This window comes from Thermobia domestica, chromosome 10 (assembly GCF_964235325.1).
Source record: "Thermobia domestica chromosome 10, izTheDome1.hap1.1, whole genome shotgun sequence".
In the NCBI taxonomy this organism is placed as follows: Eukaryota; Metazoa; Arthropoda; class Insecta; order Zygentoma; family Lepismatidae; genus Thermobia; species Thermobia domestica.
The window spans coordinates 136,314,403-136,326,089 of NC_137463.1; the positions used below are offsets into that span (position 1 = coordinate 136,314,403).

General features: G+C 36.8%; 1 protein-coding gene across 1 annotated transcript; it reads right to left on the bottom strand.

Annotated features, from left to right (window-relative positions):
* Window positions 1-1,882: 1,882 nt before the first annotated feature.
* Window positions 1,883-3,199, bottom strand: LOC145661618 (uncharacterized). The gene has a single exon (XM_081726940.1). The coding sequence runs from the start codon at window positions 3,197-3,199 to the stop codon at window positions 1,883-1,885; it is 1,317 nt and encodes a 438-aa protein (XP_081583066.1).
* Between the last annotated feature and the right edge of the window lie 8,488 nt (window positions 3,200-11,687).

Genomic DNA, 11,687 nt, shown 5'->3' on the forward strand with positions numbered 1-11,687 from the left:
CTTTCTCTGTATACATTTCTTTGAGGAGTACCCACTTTGTTTGGCAAGCGCTCTTGTACAGCCTCCCGACATGCTTGTGTGTTTTATTTTGTTACTTCTACTGCACAGGTGTAAACAATCAGAGCTTTAAGACGTATCTTCCTATTTCTCATGTTTTATTTCCATATGTATGGTGTTCCAGCTGTAGTGTGTTACATGTGCCAAATTGGTTCATTTTCGTCTTTGTCTTGGCATGTGTACTGTGTGTAAGATACATATTTCAGGAGGTATTTTGATATCGAGTACGTCATATGTCCCAGAACACGTGAGACATGATACAAGTTTGTTACTTTCACGCTCTATCACAATTTGAACCATGGATTAAGAGATTTCTTTTCATATGTGTCGACTGTGGGACAATGTCCCAAACAAAGTGGGACATTGATACAAGCTTGTTCTAGTTACGTTCTACCAAAAAGTGCACCAGATGTAATAGCAGAATGTACAACGTTATTTTCCTAGTTTTCGCATGTGAGACGGTGTTCCAGCAGTAGTGGGACATGCTGGCATTTGTCCATTAGCCACATGTCGATATCAACACACACATTGGCCACATTTCAATATCGATCATGTGGTCCCACTAGAGACATTCATTTAGTTTACCCAGTTTCTTAGTGAGTCCCCTTGCACAATTTCAACTTGGCTTCAGTTGTTGCATCATTATTGATATGGAACCGTGCACATCATATTGCGTCGGTTTGAGGAAATATTATTGGTGAATTGACTTTCATGTTCTTAACGCTAATCCTTACATTTCCGACGCTTTGAACTCACGTTTACTGAGTATGGGTGCATTTTTGGACATTTTTCGTTACGTGTTCCACACATGTGAATCACCCTGCTCCATCTGTTGTGCTCTACCGACACTCCAGATGTCTTTCTATAGCATCTGAGTACAAATTTGCTACACTTAATACACAGAACTTCACTGTTGGCCAGCATCCGTACCTGGCGATTATGCAACCTCACACAACGAGCATGAAGGTATCCACCATTTTGTATTTGTTCCAGATATCGATTTAATACAAACGAATTATTGTTACCTGGTAGAAACCCCATCAATTCATATAAATTTAGACCGATTTTCATTTAGCAGATTATTCGGGACTCCCTACGTGATGATGTATGAAGGGGTGATATGTTTATGTACTTTATTTACAAATCACACATATCACATCCAAAGCTAATGAACTGTATGATTAAACCCATTTTACTGATTCACCCAGATATCATGAAGGAACGAGAAATAAGACTTGACGAATATTTTAGATGTTACTTGCTTCAATTCTTATTTAAAGGTACATGCGTTAATATGATAAATATGACATGCTTTGTTCATATGTTAATATAACGATATAATACTTAAATATTAGTACAATGAATTACTTATCTTAACATCTTTCTGCAGTAATCGTTGCTTGCTGCTAGCTAAACCACATGTTGCTTGCTAACCATCATACTTTGTCTTCGATCACACATAAACTGAGTAGCACTCTAAAACACTGTTAAGAACATGTAAATCTTGTCTATGAATGAACATGTGTTTCTCTAAAGACTATGAATAAATATGTTTTTCTAAAACTATGAATGAATATGTTTGCCTAGTTGCACTTCGCAGCACATTGTCGAATGCACAGACACAACTTGAATAGCACACTGAAAGCACTGTTGCCAGCCAATGCAAACACAACTCACTAAAACTCACCAGAAAAATCACTAAAAGAATCACAAAGAATTCACTAAAACCTCTAAACTATATACAAAAAATGAAACTAATATGAATAAAAATAATGCACATATGCAAGCTTATCCATCCTCCCCCTCCTTGATTGGACACAATCAATTAATATTCTAGGGGTAAAGGAATTAGCTTAGCAACACTACGCCGAAAAATGCCACTTTTACACTTGACAGTTGCCACTCGCACTAAATTATCACTGCCCGGATGAACTTCTTCAATCACACCTAACTTCCACACTTGAGGAGGAACGTTGTCTTCTTTCAACAATACGACCATGCCCGGTTGTAGATTAGGCTGAGCTGACTTCCATTTTCTTCTTTGTTGTAACTGGTTGAGGTAATCCCTTGACCAACGTTTCCAAATATGCTGCTTCATTTGTTGAATCCGTTGCCATCTACCTAGTCTGTTGATAGGTGCGTCCAGTAGATCTGGTTCCGGAAGGCTGAGAAGTGTAGCTCCCATCAAAAAATGTCCTGGACTGAGATACATTGGATCTATAGGATCGTTGGAAATGGCTGTCAATGGTCTTGAATTTAGAATGGCTTCAATTTGAATAAGTAACGTATTCAACTCTTCGTATGTCAGACTTGCTGTTCCTGCTGCACGCCGTAGGTGGTACTTCATGGATTTTATTGAACTTTCCCATGACCCCATGTGAGGAGATCTGGCAGGAATGAATTTCCATTCTAAACCTTCTTGAGCTGAGTATTCCAGGATGTCCTTTCGGTTAGTCTTAGATTCAAAAAATTGTTGCAATTCTCGATTGGCGCCAACAAAGTTTGAACCATTGTCGCTACAGATAGATAAGCATTTACCTCGCCTAGCAACAAATCTCTTCAATGCTGCGATGAAAGCTTGAGAAGTTAAGTCTGAAACTATTTCTATGTGAACTGCTCTAGTGGCTAAACAGATGAACAACGCTGCATATACCTTCATTTGAATTTTGCTGCGAATTGTGGGCTTGACATAAAAGAATCCTGCGTAGTCCACTCCCACGTGTACAAATGGTCTTGCTTCATTTACTCTTTCCTTGGGTAAGTGTCCCATTAACTGTGATGAACTTGTTGATCTCCACTTGAAACAAACCAAACAATTGTGTACTATTGCCTTGACCATCTTCTTAGCTCTTGGAATCCAATATCTGGTACGCAAAGATGCAATAAGAAGCTGTGGTCCTGCATGAAGCAACCTTTTATGTTCTTCTTTGACTATCAGATGGGTGAAATGATGACCTGCAGGTAGGATGAATTGGTGCTTGTTGTCGTACTCCAAGTTTGAATGTTCCAATCTTCCTCCTACTCTTAGCATTCCTTCCGTGTCCAGAAATGGAAAAAGATCCTTGATTGGGCTCTTTGTTGAAACTTCCATTTGTTGCTGCAAGTTCAATATTTCTTGATGATAGGTAGTATGTTGTACCATCTTGATACATCTGTGTAACGCTAAACGAAGTTCCGAAGCGACAAGACTATCGGTTTTTCTTTCTAATTTCTTGGAAAGACAATTATGTTTGAATCGCAAACAATATGCTACTACTCTCAACATTTTGTTTAACGATGAATACCTTTTCATAAAGCTTGTTTCATGAACTGCCACCAAACTTATCATGACTTTCTTCTCTTCTGGAATATTAGCTGGTTCATTTTGTTTTTGACATGGCCATTCTGCTGTGTGAAGAAACTCTGGACCATGCCACCATTCTCGAGACTGAATAAGAGTGTTGGGATCTGCTCCTCGACTAACTATGTCTGCCGCATTTTCTTTACTAGGCACGTGGTGCCATTGATTGATTGATGTGATTCTCTGAATTTGAGCCACCCTGTTGGATACAAATGTCTTCCAACGATTGGGAGGTGATTTGATCCATGACAAAACTATCGTCGAGTCTGTCCACAGGTGTATACCACTGACCTCTATATTCAATATGGATAGCGTTTTGTCTATTAGCTTCGAAAGTAACAGTGCTCCACATAATTCCAATCTAGGCAAGGTTTGCTTCTTCAGTGGTGCAACCTTCGACTTTGAACAAAGTAAATTGACTTCAATGTTTCCTTGTTCGTCTGTAGCCCTGATGTACACTACTGCTCCAAAATTTTCTTCACTTGCATCGCAAAAACCATGTAATTGAATTTCCTTAACGTTCTCCGAAGACATTACGTTTCTTGTAATTTGTATCTTCGCCATCGCAGGTAACCAAGACATTAATTGATTCCACTCAACTTGTAGGACTGTGTCTAATGGGTCATTCCAATCCATTCCTGTCTTCCACAACTTCTGTAAGAAATTCTTGTATTTGATGACAATTGGAGCGATTAGACCTAATGGATCGAAGATAGATGACACTATACTGACGACTTGTCTTTTTGTCATTGCAACATTACTTTCTGGTGCAGTTCCGTGTTTACAAATTTTGTTCGAAATTACAAGTTTGTCTGTTAATGGAATCCATGCTATTCCTAAAGTCTTAACACCGTCTTGCTGATCAAGTATGATTGGCTGTTGTTTCTCCCTGAAGTCTTCAGGAACTCCTTGAAGTACTTCTTCTTTGTTAGAACTCCATTTACAAAGCTTGAAACCTGCTCTGCTTAAAATATTAATAAGATCCTTCTGTAGTTCTAAGGCCTTTGACACGTTTGGTACTGATTTTAACACATCATCAATGTAGAAATTGTGTTTTATTACTTCTGCTGCTTCTGGAAATTCCTTGGAATTTTCCTCCGCTATTTGCTTCAGACATCTTGTTGCCAAGAAGGACGCTGACGAAGTCCCGTACGTCACTGTTTGTAACTCATACGACTGGATCGGTTCTTCTACTGAATTTCTCCAAAGGATGCGTTGTAAACGCTTGTCCTCATCATGAATTAATATTTGGTACGGACTTAGTACATTTTCTCTAAGTCTGCTGTAAATGCAACTGGATACAACCGAAACCTTAAAATAATGGAGTACAAGTCATCTTGAACAATTGGCCCAACTTGAAGAATGTCATTCAATGATTTGCTATTAGACATTTTTGCACTTGCATCAAAAACCACTCGTAATTTAGTTGTTGTACTGTCCATCTTTAATACAGGATGATGTGGAAGATAACAACTGCTGCTGCTGTTCACGTCTTCTTCTGTAACCTTTCGCATGTGACCCAAACTTAAATACTCATCCATGAAGGCGGCATATTGTTTATGAAACTCAGGATTTTGTAGCAATCTTCTTTCAAGCTGCTTAAATCTTTATAGTGCCATGTTGTAAGACTCTCCTAAAGCTGCATTCTCTTCCTTCTTTGGTAATTTGACAATAAATCTTCCATCTCCATTTCTGGTTGTATTTTTTAAAAAATGCTTCTCACAATTTTCTTCTTCGGGCGAGTAAATCTTAGTCTGAAGATCTTCGAGTTCCCAGAATTTTTTCAATTGTGTATCCAAGTCTGTCTCCATCTGAGCAAAACATGAAATTACCGACTGGTTGGCTTCTTCGGGTATTGAAGGCATACTTCCGACGACAACGTATCCTAGCTTCGTTTCCTGCAAAACTGGATAATGTCCTTTCCTAGTCTTCTGGCCTGGCTCAAGGAGACTGTAGAATAACCCCGCACCTATAAGCATGTCTACTGACGACGAGCGATGAAAATTTGGATCGGCTAAGCAAATATCCTTTGGCAAGTTCCAATTACTGTAATCAATATCCTTAGAAGGTATGCAACCTGTAATGTTTGGCAATACTAAACAATCGACCACTGCATTAAAATCACATGTTCTTGAATAAATATGAACTTCAACACTGTGCTGAGCTTCGGAGGTTACAGAATTGATACCTCTAATGGGAACACGCTTTTTCGTTTTCTTGAGACCTAATCTATGAACTAAAGCTTCGCTTACAAAATTCGATTGACACGCTGTATCTAATAACACTCTGCATTGTTGAAAACGACCTTTAGTGTCTGTTACGTTAACTAACGCTGTTGCTAATAAGACTTGCTGACCAATTAATCTTAAATGAGCAATAAGAGTCCTGTGGTTGAACTTTAACCTGGTTCTGTTCCTTAACTTTAGGTACATTAGTATTATTGTTATTTGTTTTGCTTGAACTGTCTTTGTTAGTAGCCTCCTGAGCAGTATCTTCATGCAACAGTGTATTATGCTTAAAATTACATTTCTTACAAGTACTTGATTTGCATGCCTTTACTTGATGTTTATTACCTAAGCAATTAAAACATAGTTTATTTTGCTTCACGAGCTCCTTTCTTTGATTAATGTTGGCACTCAGAAATTCTGGGCAACGAAAAACAGCATGCGTTTCTTTGCTACGGCAAATATTACATGCATTTGGAAGCATAGTAACAAACGAATTCACTTGACTGTTATTCTTTCTTTTTACCTTGGAATCTACACTTTTGTTCTCATAAGTACTTTCAGATTGAGTAGGACGAATGTTTTCTAACATTTGACAACGACCTTCTAAAAATGAAAATAATTCCGATAACGATGGAAAGGAGTCACTACTTTGCTCAGCTTCCCATTCCCTTTTGCTTGCCGAATCAAGTTTTTCTACTAAATGTTGTGTTAGGAGTACGTCATGCAAAAGGTTTGTCCAAATTCAATGCTTCAAGGGCTTGAAAATTACTACGTGCAGTATTTACAAATTGTCTAATGTCTTTAGCGTTTTCTTTCATTACTGGCTTGATATTGAGCAACCCTCGTACATATGTCGAAGCTATCAACCGTTTGTTTTCGTAGCGTTCAACAAGAAGCTTCCATGCAATTTCGTAATTTACTTCTACCGTTGGCAGATTTGCTATTAATGTAAACGCTTCTCCCTTGAGTGATGTGCGCAAATATTGAAACTTACAAACTGTACTTAATGATTCGTTATTGTGAATAAGGAAATGAAAATGTCCTTAAAGGGCGACCACTCCTCGTATTTACCGCAAAATGTGGGCAAGGAAATTTTAGGCAGTTGTACTGAACTACTACTAGAATTTCCAGCTTTGTTATTTGTTGTCCCTGAATCCGTTTTTTGTTCAAAACTATCAATAAATTCTTGTAACTTAACCTTTGAATCATAATACAGTTCCTCGAATGTAATTCTGTGCGTTTCTTGTTCACCCGTCTCATCCAAGAGCTCTATTTCTGACTGTATCTTATCAAACTTAATAAAAACCCCTTCAAGTGCAACTAGCCTTGTTCTTGCTTCTTGTATGCTAGGTTTATTTTCATTCTGTAGTTTTTGAAGAAATGTCTGTATTCTTGTTGCCTGACCTTTGACCGAAGCACGTTTCTTAATTAATTGACCCAACTGCACTTCTGCCATTGTTTCAGTCTTTCTTTTTTTTTTAACTACTCAAACCGCTGACAATATATTTTTCTTTTTTTTATTTCTGAGTGACCTACAAACGTGTAACCTTGAATTCAGCTGGGTTGAATGCACACACACCACTGAACTGATATGAACAGTTCTGTCCTGCCTATGACAGCCAGCACCCACACAAACACACACGAGAACAAAGAATGCAGTCACGTTTCTCGTTCTGAGATCCGGTGGACGGAGGACCAAAAAATGATGATGTATGAAGGGGTGATATGTTTATGTACTTTATTTACAAATCACACATATCACATCCAAAGCTAATGAACTGTATGATTAAACCCATTTTACTGATTCACCCAGATATCATGAAGGAGCGAGAAATAAGACTTGACGAATATTTTAGATGTTACTTGCTTCAATTCTTATTTAAAGATACATGCGTTAATATGATAAATATGACATGCTTTGTTCATATGTTAATATAACGATATAATACTTAAATATTAGTACAATGAATTACTTATCTTAACATCTTTCTGCAGTAATCGTTGCTTGCTGCTAGCTAAACCACATGTTGCTTGCTAACCATCATACTTTGTCTTCGATCACACATAAACTGAGTAGCACTCTAAAACACTGTTAAGAACATGTAAATCTTGTCTATGAATGAACATGTGTTTCTCTAAAGACTATGAATAAATATGTTTTTCTAAAACTATGAATGAATATGTTTGCCTAGTTGCACTTCGCAGCACATTGTCGAATGCACAGACACAACTTGAATAGCACACTGAAAGCACTGTTGCCAGCCAATGCAAACACAACTCACTAAAACTCACCAGAAAAATCACTAAAAGAATCACAAAGAATTCACTAAAACCACTAAACTATATACAAAAAATGAAACTAATATGAATAAAAATAATGCACATATGCAAGCTTATCCACTACGTTCCTTTGGGGAATCCCTTGCGCGTGCATGGTAGGATTGTGAAACATGCAAAATTCAATACAGCAGGTACGACTTCTTCAGTGAATTTTTTACCCGCCCTCTTTACATTGGATAGTTTCCGAACTATTGGCGTCCGAAAGTCATTTTCCCACGCTTTCGGCACCTTGTAGATGTGAAACTATGTCCGATAGCTGAAAGTTTAAGAGAACTTTTTTTCTTGTCTCAGTGGCAGGATTCACCTCCCAAGAGTTGTAACACTTATTTTGCAACACCCGATATAAGGGTGAAAAAATAAGTGAATGTCCCAACAAAACGATGCCTAATGGAAACATTTTGATTGCATTTTTGAATTCAGGAGAATAAACTGCTTCAGAATCAGCGATAACTTATTTTATGAAAAAATCATGTTAACCAGTTTAATTTATTTTGGTCGCTCGACCATTTTTAGTTTTTTAAACTTTAAATTTAGAACGCGCTGGTTTGTCATTTCTATTGTAATGTAGAAAGTCTTACATCGTAGAGTAAGCTTATAACATGAAAAAGGAAGTTAATTTTGAAAATGAAACAAAATTTTTAACCAATCGAAATTAAAATTTATAGAGCACATTGGAAATCATGAAATTGATTAAATAACACACCTGCATATTTTCCTTATTTACTGTGACTATAGTTCATATTTGTTTCCCTTTTCTTGAAAATCCAAGTTTGTTTACCTATAGCTTGGGTTTTTCTTCTTCATATTTTGAAATTTCTTCTGTTGCTGCAATATTCAAGTAATAAATTTTTAAAGAGTGTAATGCATACAATGAATTTTAAAAATCTTGAAATTAGAATAATTGTCTTATTATGTAAACTACTTATAACCCCGCTCCATTGCATAATGTATAGAGTACATAATGTAATGGCGGATGGAAGGACAAAAACCCAAAATGTAGGTAAACAAACTTGGTGTTCCAAACAAAAGGGGAATAGACTTAATAGCTCCAGCATAAATAGAGGCCAAAATTATAGTCCTCTGAAATAAGAGAAATACGTAGGTATGTTTTAAAATCAGTTTCATAATTTTCAATACTCTTTTTTTAATTTTCATATATTTTTTAATGTTATGATCTTATTCTAAGCTGTAAGACATTCAATATTAAAATAGAAACAACAAATTAACACAATGTACTCTATGATTCATGTTGGGAAAGTATTTACACGTAGTTCAGAAACAAATGATTTAAAGTAGTGTAAAAGTGTCTTTCGTGCAATTTTTGAAAAATTATAAATTTGTTCACAGTCAAGTATTAAAGTTTTGGGCGGTGAAGTTTTGGCCAGACCAGATTTTGTTCCGTGAAAGTTTGGCCAGGCGAGATTTTGGCCCAAGAAGTTTCGGCTAGAGAAGAGTTTGGGCAGTGAAATTTCGGTCAGACAAGGTTTTGGGCTGCGAGGTTTCCGTCACATGATATTCTGGCCGCAAAAGTTTGAGTAGCGATGTTTCGGCCGCAAGATTTTGTCCGTATACCAAGGGGTTAGAGAACCAAAATGGTATTTGTTGCCGACTTTTTTGCATTTGAGTCACAAGGCAGCTTTGCGTGGATATCAATTGTATAACTTACAAACCTCCTAGTGTATTGACTGTCTATGACAATACAAAAACTAGCAAATTAATAAACGTAGTCACAGCGAACTTATTTATATAAAATAATCTTTTTTCTATATAAGACATTAGCATTATATAGCAAAACTTGTTGCTTGCGCATTTCAACCTTAAATGCTTATCTTCTTTTCGAAACAGTGCAGAAATAAAAGAATAATATTACAATTTATTTTGTAATATTTTAGAGCATACAAAATCCTACTTAGTAAACTATCAAGTGTTTTTGAGATGGTGTTTGTTCTTCCGAAGTTTGTCATCTAAGCCAAAGAAATCACAAATGAAGTATTATTTTATTTATTTATTTATTTATTCGGAATGGAGAAGATATTGACAACACGAACTGTTGCAAGGAGTATTTTCTAAGTACTGAATAACTACGCAGAAAAGAATTAGGATTAACTTTTATACTTTTGCAATATATGGAAAAATGGGGCGTGACTGGTGAGCACGTAAACATCGAAACTTCACAATTTGTAATAATGTTAATAAAAATTGACCATAAAATCGGAGAGCCCAAACAGACAGAATATTATTGCCTCTTGAGCTGTCAGTTCATCGTCATTACCTTAGCTGATTATCACTTATTTCCGTCCTAGATTTTGAGATTTGCTGCACTGGATCAAATTACAAACCTCCCACACTTTATTTTATTTTATTTTTTTTTTTGGCCTCAGTAGTAGAAAAATGATCGATCTGGCTCAACATAGAACATATGAGGCCAACTCAGGAGCCCCTGAGAAAATGACCACCGTGCACCGTGAGCCCACGGTCTTTTACGACCTCAAATTTAGGGGTGAATTTAATCCCTTTTATGAGCACTTTTAAGGGGGTGTATTCGTTCTCTTTTATGACCACGTTTAAGGGGTGAACTCGTTCCCTTTTACGAGCCCCCCTGGGAATTGACCACCATACAACGTGAGCCCATGGTCTTTTACGACCTCCATTTTAGGGGTGAACTCGTTCTCTTTTACGACCTCCTCCATTTTAAGGGGGTGTACTCGTTCCCTTTTATGAGCATATTTTTCAACCCTTATTTTAACATAGCAGATAACACATAGAAGAGAAGATAACACATAAGACTACGTAACACACAGAAGATCAGATAACAGATAAGAATATGAAACATAGAAGGGGTGTATTCGTTTCCAACCCCTATTTCAACATGACAGAGATGGCGGACATAGCACAGGGGGTGTATTCATTTTCTCCACCCCTAATTGAACATAGCAGAAATTACACTGAGAGTACGTAACACACAAAAACCTCCATTTTAAGGGGGTGTATTCATTGTCTGTTATGAGCATATTTTCCAACCCCTATTTTAAGATAACAGAAATTACACTGAGATTACGAACACATATAAGAGCAGAAGACTACATAACATAGCAGGCCTCCATTTTAAGGTTGAACTCGTTCTCTTTTATGAGCATATTTTGCAACCCCTATTTTAACATAGCAGAAATTACACTGAGACTATGAACACACAGCAGAACAGATAATACATAGCACAGCTAATAAAAGAGCATGGCATATTTTCCAACCCTTATTTTAACATAACGAGCAAAGATTACAATCGAACACCCACGGTCTACAGATAATCATTTTAGAGGGTGTATTCATTCATTCTCTTTGATGACCATTTTTTCCACCCCTAATGAAATTACATAGGAGAGCAGATAATACATAAGATTCGTTCCCTTTTATGAACACTTTTTAGGGGGTGAACTCGTTCCCTTTTATGATTACTTTTTCAACCCCTATTTGAACATTTTAACATAGCAGAAATGACATAAGCATGTCCTCAAACTACTGACCATCGTGAACAAAGGTCAAACTAAGAAACGAAACAACATATCGAGGTGCTGTTTCCACATTTAGCAATTGGTCATCAAAAAAGTACTGACCATCAAGGTCAAAAATTAAAACTCGAAAACAGAGCCACATTTAGCAATAGGTCATCACATATTACATGTCCCAAAATTAGTGGTCATCGAGGTCAAAGGCCAAAATACTTA